Source organism: Stegostoma tigrinum, chromosome 14 (assembly GCF_030684315.1).
Source record: "Stegostoma tigrinum isolate sSteTig4 chromosome 14, sSteTig4.hap1, whole genome shotgun sequence".
NCBI lineage: Eukaryota > Metazoa > Chordata > Chondrichthyes > Orectolobiformes > Stegostomatidae > Stegostoma > Stegostoma tigrinum.
Window position 1 is genome coordinate 72424687 of NC_081367.1, and position 15334 is coordinate 72440020.

General features: G+C 45.3%; 1 protein-coding gene across 2 annotated transcripts in view; it reads left to right on the forward strand.

The window, feature by feature from the left end:
• Positions 1-15334, forward strand: part of LOC125457988 (sodium/hydrogen exchanger 9-like) — a 453786-nt gene that overhangs the window by 67699 nt on the left and 370753 nt on the right. For both annotated transcript variants that reach the window (XM_059651223.1, XM_059651224.1), the window contains exon 4: positions 998-1074. In XM_059651223.1, coding sequence (XP_059507206.1) covers positions 998-1074 — 77 coding nt within the window. The remainder of the gene's footprint in view (positions 1-997; positions 1075-15334) is intronic.

Sequence of the window (15334 nt, forward strand, 5' to 3'; positions counted from 1 at the left end):
AATTGTAAACTTCATTCCCGTCAGTGCTGAGTTCGCTGAGCCTGAGACTCTAACCGAGAGGAAGGAACCTAGTTAGGGAGAGGAATGTCACTCTCTGGGGTCTCTGAGCCTATCTGTTCTCCACAACTTCCTGCTGTGAATTGTATGTATCTGGTGAGGACAAGCCTACAGCATTAAATAGTTTGTCCAAACTCTCCCATGAACAGTTACTGACTGAGGTACCAGAAAGTGACTGGCAACAGCCTGTGCACTTCTGTAATACAGTCAAGCGTGAATCAGGACTATGCTGCAGAAAATCAAAGATAAAAGCCAATACATTTTCTCACCAATTTTAGTTTCTTTTGCTCCCTGGCCCCCTTTCTGTCCCTTTTCCCACTGCTGCATTGTATGGACCTTAAGGAGTTAACAGTGATTAGATTGTGTCACTTCTTAGAGATGGACATTGTCTGTCATTTAATGAAGCGAACAAGACAATTTAGGAACTTAGAAAGTGAGAAATGATGACTCTGTTCAGTCTAGTTATATGTTTCAGTTCTGGTTGTCTCCATGGAAACTAGGAGCAAGCCTGCTCCATTTTTGATCGTCCAACTCCGTTCCCTGTTCCAACTCTCTCCCATTTCCGTCGATCTGTTTATCCCTAAGAGCAATAGTATGTTCCTTTGTGACTAAATCAGCATCCACATTCAAACCCCTTTGGCCAGTTCTATTCCATTATGTCGTCACCGGACACGTGTTTCCCTCCTCATTCCATGTTCCAAAGGGATAGATATCTCTGGGAGACCCTGGTCATCAAGACTGGAGCAATTAGAACTGGGCATGCTCACAATAGTTTTCAGCCCCTGCTAACTCAGCCCCTTTATGCATCTTCTGTCCAGTGTATACTTTTGAAATGTATTTTATGGTTGCTGGGATATCCTGATGCCTGTTGTGAATGAAGTTATTAGCATGCGTTCTGAAGCAGAATGTTACTTGCCATCTTTGCCTTTTTATTCAACAGAGACAGTTCTTCCGGAATTTGGGGTCAATTCTAACCTATGCTTTTGTCGGCACTGCCATTTCCTGTATTGTGATTGGGTGAGTAAACTTTGATGCTAGAGTTATTGGCTAAGCGAATTTTGGTGGTGATAATGTGGTGTTTAAAGTAGAGAGCCTGGGATTTCTATTTGCTTTGGTCATTTGGAGGTCAGAATGTCTTCATTTCATGATATTCCAGAAATGTCAAAAATGAGAAGTTGTTGTCTCGTGATTATATGATTGAAATAGTGTTTTGTATAACTGCAGCATAATGTCTGCCTCCCTCTCCTCCAGCCCTTTAGATATGAAGGCTGGCATTTCATTAGCTTTCTTCACTATTTTCTGCACCTGTTTGTGGTATTTTACAGAACTATGTGCCTGAACCCTCAAATCTCATTGGACATCTACTGTATTTGACTTTGTGCTTTCCAAAATAAAAATCCTGATTTAAGCCTTTTTCTGGTTACGCTCAGATTAGAAATTTGCCAGAGAAGGGATAATTGAGATTGCCTTTGTTTTCCACCTCTATTCCTGAACCACAAATTTTACCGACAACGACCTGAGGCTGAACCTGACCATTTGCAATTTCGGTGTGATATTTGATCCAAACCTTATTGATCAGGTCGCAGCTTCATAATCTCACCCAACTCTGTTCCCATTTCAGCCGATCTGATTCTGCAATCCTCATAATACCTCTAGATTTGACTATTCACTTGGCCAGATTCCTCCTTTTTGAGCCTGTTTAGACTTGAGCTTAACTGAAATTCTTCTGTCTGAATCCGAACTTGCATCGCATCTCTGATCCGTCACCCTCGAACTTCTTAGCTAACATTGTCCACCTCTGAGATAACATCGCAATTTTAAAATTGAGGTTTTGGATGTTTGGCTGATTTTCATCGGAAAAGAGAGAACTTTGCAGTGAATAAAGTTGGCAGACTTTATCGGGAGAAGGCAGTATCCATAGAATTTACAGGGCTTCCTCGATTTACGAGTGTATAATTCAGGAACACTTGTAATTATGAGTGAGATCATCAAATTAGTAATAATATGGGATCTCACTCATAATTATGAGTGTTCCTGAATTCCTTCTGCAGCCTTTCCATTTCCTCAACACTACCTGCCCCTCCATCTATCCTTGTGTCACCTCCATGGCTAAAGGGGGCCTACAATTTCTTCATTTTTCTACATTTTACCTAAGATTTTGTACCTAGTCGCCTTGTACCTTAGAAGGTACCGTGCACGGTAACTTTTTGTAAACTTTTCACTGTACTCCAGTATCCCTGAACTTTAGTACACGTGACAATAAAACCTAATTCTAATTCTAATTATCTAAGCCTGCTCTTTTCTGGATGAAAATCGCCAATCTTTCTTCACTGCTCCGTTTTGGTACCGTGCTTGTCTATGCTTTCTCTAATGCTTCTGTATCTTTTTATGGAATGGAGACCAGAAGTGTGCAGTCTACACAGCTACCTGTCTAAAAAGATTGACAAAATTCCCGACTTGTGAATTCTAAGCCCAGAGAAATAAATTCTGTTTCTTCGTCGTTGAACCGACCTGTGATGTTCCCTTTAATGATTTTAGCTCAAATGATTAATTTAGTATATCTGGACACCATGGACAAGTTGGATCAGGGGGTCTGTTTCTGTGCTGTACAGCTTTATGACTCTATAACTGATGAAGGCAGAACTGGGAAAACATACAGCAAATCTAAATAACACAGTGTGGAGCTGAATGAACACAGCGGGCCAAGCAGCATCAGAGGAGCAGGAAGGCTTGACGTTTCTGGTCAGGACCCTTCTTCAGAAATCATTCAGAAATTCTTCATCAAATCTAAATAATGGTTCTCAATTAAGGATGTGGTCATTATGAAAGTGCTACATAGTGGTGAATATTCAGTTAGCAATGGTATATAAATTGTAGAAGTAAATCAGTTTCCTCTCTGCCTTATCAGCTTGTTCTGCCTTTCTGGCTGTGTTTATTTGTACAAATGATGGCAAAGTCCAAATTAAACTAAAGACTGGTATATTTTGGATAACAGGGTGTGGAGCTGGATGAACACAGCAGGCCAAGCAGCATCAGAGGAGCAGGAAATAGAACATAGAACATAGAACATAGAACAGTACAGCACAGAACAGGCCCTTCAGCCCACAATGTTGTGCCGACCATTGATCCTCATGGATGCACCCTCAAATTTCTGTGACCATATGCATGTCCAGCAGTCTCTTAAATGACCCCAATGACCTTGCTTCCACAACTGCTGCTGGCAACGCATTCCATGCTCTCACAACTCTCTGCGTAAAGAACCTGCCTCTGACATCCCCTCTATACTTTCCACCAACCAGCTTAAAACTATGACCCCTCGTGCTAGCCATTTCTGCCCTGGGAAATAGTCTCTGGCTATCGACTCTATCTATGCCTCTCATTATCTTGTATACCTCAATTAGGTCCCCTCTCCTCCTCCTTTTCTCCAATGAAAAGAGACCGAGCTCAGTCAACCTCTCTTCATAAGATAAGCCCTCCAGTCCAGGCAGCATCCTGGTAAACCTCCTCTGAACCCTCTCCAAAGCATCCACATCTTTCCTATAATAGGGCGCCCAGAACTGGACGCAGTATTCCAAGTGCGGTCTAACCAAAGTTTTATAGAGCTGCAACAAGATCTCACGACTCTTAAACTCAATCCCCCTGTTAATGAAAGCCAAAACACCATATGCTTTCTTAACAACCCTGTCCACTTGGGTGGCCATTTTAAGGGATCTATGTATCTGCACACCAAGATCCCCCTGTTCCTCCACGCTGCCAAGAATCCTATCCTTAATCCTGTACTCAGCTTTCAAATTCGACCTTCCAAAATGCATCACCTCGCATTTATCCAGGTTGAACTCCATCTGCCACCTCTCAGCCCATCTCTGCATCCTGTCAATGTCCCGCTGCAGCCTACAACAGCCCTCTACACTGTCAACGACACCTCCGACCTTTGTGTCGTCTGCAAACTTGCTGACCCATCCTTCAATTCCCTCGTCCAAGTCATTAATAAAAATTACAAACAGTAGAGGCCCAAGGACAGAGCCCTGTGGAACCCTGTCTAGGCCTGACGTTTCAGGCCTAGACCCCCCTCCTTCAGGTCTGAAACGGCAGCCTTCCTGCTCCTCTGATGCTGCTTGGCCTGCTGAGTTCGTACAGCTCTACACCTTGTTATCTCAGATTCTCCAGCTTCTGCAGTTCCTACTAGCCCTGAAACAACTGGTATATTTTATCCCTACCTAAAGGTGCCTGATCATTTAGAATTTATTGCAGAATATTTGATTGGATTGACACTGAACTGACCTTGCTACTTTCTCGCGTTTATATATTGGGACGGTGCCATAGTAAAAGTCTGCAGTATTGGATGCAGGCTAAGCGAGCTAAGGAAGTCTCTGAGTGTGAGAGGGCAGACTTACTCACTCTGTCTCTCATCATCGGATCAAATGAGGAAACAGGGTGAGAAAGTGGATGGTGATAAAACCCAAAATGAAGCAGAAGTGAATTAGCATCACTGCTAAAGAGAACAGAACACCAATGAAGTACAGAGGGAACCAGTTATTTTCCCAGCCCTGAGGAAGGGTCATACCTGAAACGTTGACTGCTCCTTTCCTCCAGATGCTACCTGGCCTGCCGTGTCCTTCCAGCCTCCTGCTTGTCTCCCTTGGGCCCCAGCATCTGCAGTTGATTTTTCTTTCTAATACCGTTTTTTAATCAGCCTGTCTGGGCACATCATGACACATATCTGGAGCAGGTGGGACTTTGACCTGGGCCTCCTGGCTCCGAGGCAGGGCCACTACCACTGCACCACAAGATTCTAAGAAACTCCAGTCAGCTCAGTGAGTTCAAGAGATGAAGCCCAGCAAGTAGCTGTGTCACTGTGATCCATCCAAGCCATCTCCAGGTCGTGCTGCTCGTAAAGAGGCTGACTGACCTCTCGCATTGGAGCTGTTCAACTCACAATAGCTGGTTCATTGCACATCCTGATCGCCAGATGTCTGCAACTTACAGTGCCACCGTTATATGTGCAAATAATTGTTGAAGCTCTGTACAACTCATTGAGATGCTCTGGTGCTCCCTGTATATACACTGGAACATGCCTATGGGTTCTTGTTGGGCAATAGTAGTGTCCTTTACTCTAAGCTAGGAGATGCAGTGTGTAGTAATATGTCACTGAACCACCATCCTCTGTGCACTGGGACATTTACAATATCCCATTGGATTTATAGCCTATCAGAGTCAATGAGTCCCTGATCGTTTGTATGCTGGGTTGTGGCATCTCATCAGTGTAGCATTTTTTGTGCATTGCGTCTTCAGATTGGTTTCAGCTAGGGATTTGGGTCTGAGCGAAGGTTCTCTGGGGTGATTCCCAGGATGGAAGGATTGTCTTCTGAGCAATGGCTAAACATTTTAGCACTCTACTCACTGGAGCCTAGAAGAATGAGAGGTGATCTCATTGAAACATAGAGGATTCTTCAGGGGCTTGACAGGGTAAATGCTGAGAGGATATTTCCCCTCATAGGCCAGTCTAGGACCAGAGGGCACAGTCTCTAAAATGGTGCCAAATTATGACTGAGATGAGAAGGAATTTCTTCTCGCTGAGGGTTGAAAGAGAGCTATGGGGGTATACTCCCTGTGTATATTTAAGGGTGCTTTTGTCTCCAGAGATGATTCCAGTCTGAGATAACAAGGTGTAGAGCTGGATGAACACAGCAGGCCAAGCAGCATCAGAGGAGCAGGAAGGCTGATGTTTCAGGTCTGGACCCGAAAGGGTCCAGCATCAGCAGTTCCTACTATCCCTGCTGCCAGCCTGGTCTTATTTCAAATTCCTTGCATTTGCAGTAATTGGCTTCTACGTAAGTAGGAAGCTGAAGATAATTTGAAAAGAGGTGGCATTGTTGAGCTTATTCAGTAACGTACGTTTGGGCCAAATATGTGCCTGGGGATGTGTGCGTGCGCGCACAGGGGTAATACTGGGATGTTCAGTGCATCTTTCCCAATTCACTGAACCCCAAGTTCAATTGCAGTGATGGAATTGCCTGTTTTTGTGGGTTATTTGAGGCTATCATTGATCAGAAATTCCAGCTTGAGGGGAGTTGTGGTCTGCATGGCTGGCACGGGGATTTGTTGAAGTGTTTGAATATCAGGGCAAACCCAAAAAACAGCATCAAAGTGACTTCACAGTTCAGACATCATCTGTGTGCATAAAAAACAAAACTGCTGCTTTTTTTTATTGGATGCCTCCGGGTTGGAGATGAGACAGACCATGGGGACTTTCCAAGATGAGACTTGGATTTCTGCACTGAAATCAGCTGACAGCTTGGACATGGTCAGGAAACGTATCTGTGTGCAGCTCAAAGCTTGAAAGATGGGCCCATCTTAATAGAGAGGCTGGTTTCGCTTGTTCCTCTGACACTGCAGCTGTGCACGTGACAATCTATTATGTTTCATTCCCATCTGAAAAATAAATTGGTCGGAATTCCAAATGGGTTTCTTTTTTCAGAAAGTGTGCAACAGAATTGGCAGAAGGCTTTGGAATTTCTGGTTCCTGCTTTTCACAACGTTTAGAATTTGCAAACGATGTCTGACAATAATTGAAAACAGATGTTTGAGCAACACTGCTACAAGGATATAAGGTCCTTGCTTACTGAGTTCAGTTGTACAGATAGCAGATTGGGCTAAGCAAAAGGCCACTCATGATTCATTCCCATTCGCTGATTTCTTGTTTAAATTGTATTGCTGTTGATTTTTTAAAAAAATTGGGATTGCAGCAAGAATTAGGTTTTCTGTTGTAGCAACTTAAAAATGTTGTTGTGAGGGGACACAGTGCCCGGTTTGTTACAGCTGCATGTTGGCAACTGTGATAGCGCTGCCTGTTCCTACCAGATACTAAACCAGACAGTGAGTGGCACTGAGACAGATTGTCATCTTTGAAATCAGATCTTTACAGGATGAACGTGTCGCGTAAATTCTAATACCTCCTTATCCTTAGTTGGATTTTTCCACCTGAAAGTAGGAATTAGAGTTTTGCAGCACCTAGGATAACCACAGGATGCCAAAAAAAACGTAAAATCTTACAGCGAAAAAATTCCCTTCTGTAGTTCAGTGGCTGCTGTTAAGTGTAAGGGCGACGGGCAGGAAATGTTTGTGTGGTTATTAAAAAGTGAGCAGTGTCTCCTGGATCATACGGTGGAGAAATTTGCAGTCTCGTGGAGAAGGGAAGATTGGGAGAGATTTACGGACGAGGTTGAAGACTTCGAGAACATTAAGCAGTGGATTGCAGGTTATACCTGGGGTGGGAGGGTCTTTCAGAGGCATTGAGAAGTGTGGAGTGGATGGAAGGCAGGCTTGCCTGATGACCTGGGCTGTGTTCACAACTTGTGTATTTTCTTACAGCCCTGGCAATAAGATAACAAGTGAGCTGAACTTGATGTGAAGATGATGGAGGACTGAATGAATTGAGCTTGATGGGTTAATGACCTGTGAAGCAGGGATGAGGAAGTGGAGGGGCAGAGGTGGCACTGATGATCATTTTCTGGTTCAGGAAGCAGCTCAGGTACTGAATCTGTCATTGGTTGTCGGACAAAATTGGCGAGTGTCATCTACCTCAAGCTTTCTTCTTCATTTCTGGCACAGTCGGCATTTGTTGTATGTGCCTTGAGGTTTGAGCAGCTTGCTAGAAGATTTCAGATGCTGCTGAAAAGCCGGCCACATTGATTTCAATCGTTACTTGTTACATGCACTTCTGTCCAGAGACAAGTTTTGTTTTGTGTGCAGTACAGGCCAATCATAATATACAAGGATGCAGAGATCACAGGGCGATTGAACAGAGTGAGGAGTACAAAGTTTCGGCTGAAAAGAAGGTGTACAAGAAGCAAGATCAAGATTAGAGTTGAAATTTGAGAGGTCCGTTCAAAAGTCTATTAAACGGCTGGGGCGGAGCAGTTCTTGAACCCATTGGTACATGAGTTGAAGCTTTTGTATTCTTTGGCTGATGGAAGAGGCTGGAAGAGATTATAAGAGATTAATGGGAGGCGATGACCTAGTGGTGTTATTGCTGGGCTGTTAACCCAGAGTCTCAGCTAACATTCGGGGGACCTGGGTTCAAATCCCGCCAGGGCAGATGGTGGAATTTGAATTCAATAAATATGTGGAATTAAGAACCTATGATAACCATGAATCCATTGTTGATTGTTGGGAAAAACCCATCTGGCTCATTAATGTCCTTTAGGGGAAGGAAACTGCCATCCTTACCTGGTCTGGCCTACATGTGACTCCTGACCCACAGCAAAATGTTTGACTCTTAGCAGCCTGATGGGCAATAAATGCTACCTAGACAGTGATGCCCTCATCCTGTGAATGAATAAGGGTTATACCTGGGGTGGGAGGGTCTTTCAGAGGCATTGAGAAGTGTGGAGTGGATGGAAGGCAGGCTTGCCTGATGTGATAATGGGAACTGCAGATGCTGGAGAATCCAAGATAATAAAATGTGAGGCTGGATGAACACAGCAGGCCCAGCAGCATCTCAGGAGCACAAAAGCTGACGTTTCGGGCCTAGACCCTTCATCAGGCTTGCCTGATGATTTGGGCTGTGTTCACAACTTTGTGTATTTTCTTACAGCCCTGGGCAGAGCATTTGCTGTACCAGGCTGTGATGTACCCAGATAGAATGGTCCCTATGCTGTGCCTGGTGAGGGCCCTTAGGGACATGCCAAATTGTGCTATATGTCTGTACTCACAGGTATACCAGACCAGATCATGTTGGCAGACTTGCTTCATTGAAAGACATTCGTGTTAGGTTTTTTTATGACATTCTATGCTAGCTTCACTGAGACTAGCTTTCAATTCCACGTTTATTAATTAATTGGATTTAAATTCCACCAGCGGCTGTGGTCTCTGAATTAAAGTCACCTTTGCTCCAGAGGACCACAGGGCTGTTGTCTCATTCTAGAGAGATAACTAGCAATGGCTTGACCTGAGGGCTATCACACCTTTAGTGACCTTGAGAAGGATAGTCTTTTATGATAATCTCATTTCATGCAGAAACAGGACCGGTGCTGTTGGCTTCACAAAACAGACCACCCAGTCACCTCATCTAAGTGACCCGCTGGTTAAACCATCACCGAATGTCTCTTTGCCTAATGTCCTGTGGTATGATAGAACATTGATAACTTTACTCTGACCTCTGGCTTTTCAGTCTAGTCACACAATCAGCCTGACACAGCCTGATATTGATTATAAATAGAAGTTAGATTTTCGCGTATGCAAAGTTAATATTTTGGACATTTTTGTGGCCAAGTGAACAAAATTATTGTGCAGCTTAAAAAAAAACCAAGCAGGGATATAATAATCCCAGTCATGTTCAGGAATGCTGGAAGATGAGGGATATTGAAAGTTTTTGGTCAAAAAGAGAGAGGAATGGTATTTAAGGCTTTTGAAACTGGGACGAGACAGGGCCCTTGAGGAATATAAAGATAACGGGAAAGAACTTAAACAAGGAATGAGGTGAATTAAAATGGGCCATGAAGTGTCCTTGGCATGGGGGATTATAGAGAACCCCAGGGCATTTTATGCATATGTTAGGAGCAACCCCTCCTTCAAACTCAAACCTTCCCAGTCTTGGTAACAATTTTTGTAAATCTTTTCTGTATCCTTTCTTATTTAATAGCATCCTTCTATAGCAGGGTGGTCACAATTGTATGCAGTACTCCAAACGTAGCCCTAGTCTCCCTGCCACCCCACCTACCCCCCCCCCACCCGCCTCACCCTTCTTCCCTCGCACACTCCCACCCATGCTTTACCGTTTCTTTATCTCTTCATGTTGTATTCTGCTGGTTTTCGCGTGACAATTCACACCTTGTTTTGCTCACATTCTTTATTTCTTCATTCTGTCCGTTACCACACGCTGTTTATTGCATCATCAAATCTTTTTGCTATTTCACCTCCCGCACCCTTCACACAGCACCGAGCTTCCCCACCCCACCTCTGGTCTCCTCCCACCTTCCTCTGGCTGAGAAACTCTTGCATTTCTACTTTCCTTCTGTTCCAATGAAGGATCAGCAACCAGTGGGAGCTCTATCTCTTCAGATAACCTGCTGAATATTTCCAACCCTTTCTTTGTTCTTATTTCAGTTTCACAGTATCTGCAGCATTTTACTTTTATGCCAGTTACCACCAGATGGAATTGTTCACTTATTTAAGCCAATCCATTTCTTCCTATGTTTACAAAATGGGCTTTGTGACCCAGCGTTTCCTTCCTGCAAGTTATGACGCAATGAAGCAACGTTGGTCTGATGTAGCAAGCAATTTTTAATTTGGCTTTCTTTCCCTTACATTTCACAAAATGTTGAAAGGAAGCTACAAACGAAGCATCCCAACCTGAAACGTCAACTTTCCTGCTCCTCTGATGCTGCCTGGCCTGCTGTGTTGCTCCAGCTCCACACAGTTGTCTCTGACTCCAGCATCAACAGCTCTTACTATCTCTGTTCAAACCCTCCCTTGGGCAGTGTGCAATGTTGATAGACCCCCACACACTGATCACATAGAGCTGGAGTGCCGTCAAATAAGAATATTTTCTCAGAAAAGCTCAGCAGTTCTAGCAGCAAGGGCCATCAGACCCAAAACGTTAACTCTGATTTCCCTCTCCACAGATGCTACCAGAACTGCTGAGCTTTTCCAGCAATTTCTTTCTTTGCTTCTGATTTCTAGCATCCGCAGTTCTTTCAGTTTTGTTTTTATTCGAAGATTGTGGGTTTGAGTCTCACCAGAGTTGAGTTTGGGGGTGGCACAGTGTCTCAGTGGTTAGCACGGCTGCCTCACAGCACCAAGGACCCAGGTTCGATTTCAGCCTCGGGCGACTGTCTGTGTGGAGTTTGCATGTTCTCCCTGTGTCTGCGTGGGTTTCCTCCGGGTGCTCTGGTTTCCTCCCACAGTCCAACGATTTATAGGCTAGGTGGATTGGCCATGCTAAATTGCCCAGAGTGTTCAGGGATGTGTAGATTAGGTGAGTTATAGGGACATGGGTCTGGGTTGGATATCTGAAGGTGGGTGGGGACTTGTTGGGCCAAAGGTCACCTTTCCATCCTAAGATACTATTCTATGATTTATGAATATATTCTTGACGGTTTCGCATTGAAACGTGGCTGGGCAGAGCATAGCTCCCATGCAATGAGATAATCTAATTACTTTCAGTTGTTGAGTGATTGGCACCATTGTTGACTACAGGGCCCAAGATCCTTCAACACAGGGAATAGATTTAGTCTTAGGCTCCTCAAAAAATCTGGTTCAAAGATGCTGAGTTGCATTTACATTCTAGTAATGCATTCATTCATTTTTTTTCCAAATGGACCTTGACTCACTCTTACTTCTGTTATACAACCCTGTTGACCCCTTCAGCCGAAATGTTTTGAAATGGAGTCTTTCTCTGTGAGAACGTCAATTACCTTTTTTGTCTGTTTGTTCACGGCATGTGGGCATCGCTGCTGAACCTGCATTTATTGCCCATCCCTAATTGCCTGGGGGGCAGTTTAGAGTCAACCACATTGCTGTGGACCTGGGGTCACACACAGGCCCAGACCACGTAAGGATGGCAGCTTCCTTCCCTAAAGGACATTAATGAACCAGATGGGTTTTTCCCTGACGATTGATCGTCAGGATTGACGATGGGTTCATGGTCATCATTTGACTCTTATTTCCAGATATTTATTGAATTCAAATTCCACCCTCTGCCGTGGGGGTGGCGGGGTTCGAACCCGGGTAGCCCAAAACTTTACCTGGGTCTCTGGAGTAATGATGCTGCTAGGCCATCGCCTACCTGATTCACTACATTGCAACCCCAGTGACTTAGAGTGCGTGAGCAGTGGCCTCTTGTGATGTATGGGTAGTGTCCCTACCTCTGAGCCAGGAGACCCAGGATTGAGTTCCACCTGCTGCAGAGGCATGCAACAATGTCACTGACCAGGTTGATTACAACATATTTTGATATTGGATAAATACCTTTTCTTTGTTGTATGTCTTAACAAAGATGGGCACGGAGGATTTCTCCATACGACCAACTTCAAAAAAAAGCATCAGAGATAATGGGAACTGCAGATGCTGGAGAATTCCAAGATAATAAAATGTGAGGCTGGATGAACACAGCAGGCCAAGCAGCATCTCAGGAGCACAAAAGCTGACGTTTCGGGCCTAGACCCTTCATCAGAGAGGCTCGAAACGTCAGCTTTTGTGCTCCTGAGATGCTGCTTGGCCTGCTGTGTTCATCCAGCCTCACATTTTATTATCTTCAAAAAAAAGCATCAGTGTCATAAGGGAGTGACAGATCCTACACTCTACATCAGCCTAACCTCAGTATATCCCAAACTTTGGATCACCCAGATTTTAAATTCTTCATTTCCAAAATCCTGTGTGGTGTTGACCCTCCCTATCTCGGTCACTTCCTCCAGCCCAACAAATCCTTCAGGGTCCCGATACACCCAGATATTATCATCACAAAGCTGGGAATTGTTCCTTCCACTGCTCAGGGTCTACCCTGTGGAATTCTCTCCTTACGCCCCTCTGCACCCCCCCTCAACCTGTCCGTTCTTTTTAAAACATTCCCGAGACACCTACCTCCTTCGAAAAGCTTTCGACCATCCACCTGACATACATGGTCATACAGCATGGAAACTGACCCTTCGGTCCAACCAGTCCATAATCCCAAATTAAACTAGTCCCACCCGCCTGCTCCTGGCCGATTATCCCTCCAAACCTTTCCCATTCACGTACTTATCCAAACGTCTTTTAAATGTTGTAATTGTAGCCACATCCGTCACTACCTGAGGAAGTTCATTCAATGCGTGAATCACCATTTGAGTAAAAAATTTGCCCAGATGTCTTTTTCACATCCCTCTCCACTCACCTTAACAATGTGCCCCCTAATATTGAAATCCCTCATCCTAGGAAAAAGACAACCACCATTAACTCTGCCTATATCTCTCATTATTTTATAAACTTCAACCAGGTCCCCTCTCAACCTCCTACACTCCAATGAAAAAAGTCCAAACCTATCCAGCCTTTCTTTATAGCTTAAACCTTCCGTACCCAGCAACATCCTGGTAAATCTCTTCTGAACCCTCTCCACTTTAATTGACGTTATGTGGTTGTGTGCACTTGTCTGTTTTAGTGCTCCTGTGAAGGGCTTTGAGACAGTTTTATTGCGATGAAGTTGTATGAATACAAGTTGTTGTTTACTCAGAGATAGTAGGAACTGCAGATACTGGAGAATCTGAGATAACAAGGTGTGGAGCTGGATGAACACAGCAGGATGAACCAGGCAGCATCAGAGGAGCAGGAAAGCTGACGTTTCGGGCCTAGGCCCAGGACATCAGCTTTCCCGTTCCTCTGATGCTACTTGACCTGCTGTGTTCATCCAGCTCTACACCTTGTTATCTCTTGTTGTAATGAGCTCTTTTAAATCTTCTTGCCAAGTCCTGTTGTGATTACGTTGAGTGGGATGTGAAACAGCAGTGGCCCAGCACTGAGAATGATCCCTGGCGTCCCTCCCAGACAATTTAGTTTTCTCCTGCCTTTACGTGTACCTGTTTATGTAACGAATCGTGTGGCTGAAGGTGGCTCTGAGAAACAAAGTCCACGTGCTGGATAATGTAATTGTGTCCTTCGTCAGAGTGGACTATTCCTTTAACTGCAACGATTGCCTTTCAGATTTTCTGTCACTTGCAATGATCCTCGACCTCTCAGTGACGGTGGCAGTGGTGAGGATCGTTAATGCAGTGAGGGGATACAGTGGTATGGCAGACATGGCACTGAGCAAGTAATATTGAGGGCCCGGTGAATGCTTTGAGGCTGTGGTTTCACGTCTCACCACGTTGACTGGTGGAATGTAAAATCTGTTCAGGTGTCTGGGGTAGGTGCAGTGGTGTTGTAATGCTGCAGATCCAGTGATCCAGATCCATGCTCTGGGGACAAACCCCACTATGGTTTTTTGTCCCCTTTATTCATTAACGGGATGAGGGTGTCACTGGCTGGGCAGCATTTATTGCCCATCCCTAATTGCCCAGAGGGTGGTTAAGAGCCACCCACATTGCTGTGGTCTGGAGTCACGTGTAGGCCAGCTAAGGATGGCAGTTTCCTTTCCTAAAGGACATTAGTGAACCAGATGGGTTTTTCCAACAATTGACAAAGGATTCACGGTCATCTTTGGATTCTTTCTTCCAAATATTTATTGAATTCAAATTCCACCATCTGCAATGGTGGGATTCGAACCCAGGTCCCCGGAATATTTTCTGAGTCTCTGGGATAAAAGTCCAGTGATAATACCACGAGGCTATTGCGGTGACGGTGAGGGCGGGACCCGGTGAGGCGGTGACGGTGAGGGGGGTGGCCCGGTGTGGCGGTGACGGTGAGGGCGGGGCCCGGTGAGGCGGTGACGATGAGGGCGGGGCCCAGTGAGACAGCAGCTTGGTGATGGCAGCCTGGTGATTGGAGCACAGCCTGCACCACTGTGAAGATTGGGCTTGGGACTCAGGACTCAGAATCTCTTCTTCCGCGCTTACCTTTTGGCTCTGTCAAATCTTTTCATTCTGGTTTTTGTTACCAAGTGGGCAGCAGTGAACAGCGGCTTTGTGCACTTTTCGTCCTACTTATGGATTCCTATTCTTAGTGTGTGACAAATAAATCTAATCTAATCTAACGGGATTTCCCAAATCTCTCAGCTGCTTGCTTGCTGATTTTCTTTACCTGTTTTCCCTACGCTGTTATGATCCTAGGAGATGGTAAGACAGGAAAAATCAGATTCCTGAGTGAAACCTGGTTTGTTAGATCATAATCGTTATTTTGCAATTTAGTTACAGTGAATATATTCACACAAAAACGTGGAAACATAGAAATTAGTTATAGGAGGAGGCTATATTCAGCCCCTCGAGCCTGCACCACCATTCAGTACAATCATTATTCCAGTATCCCATTGTAACCAAGTTTTTGTTACCAAGTAGGTGGTAGTGAATGGTGATGACATCGAGGGCCACCGCCTCACCGGACCCCGCCCTCGCCGTCGCCGCCTCACTGGCCCCCGCCCTCACCGCTGCCGCCTCGCTGGCCCCCGCCCTCGCCGCCGCCGCCTCACCAGCCCTCGCCGCCGCCTCACCAGCCCTCGCCAGCCCCCGCCATCACCGTCACCGCCTCGCCGGCCCCCACCGTCACAGCCGCCGCCTCACCAGCCCTCGCCGGCCCCCGCCGTCACAGCCGCCGCCTCACCAGACCTCGCCGGCCCCCGCCCTCACCGTCATCGCCTCACCAGACCTCGCCG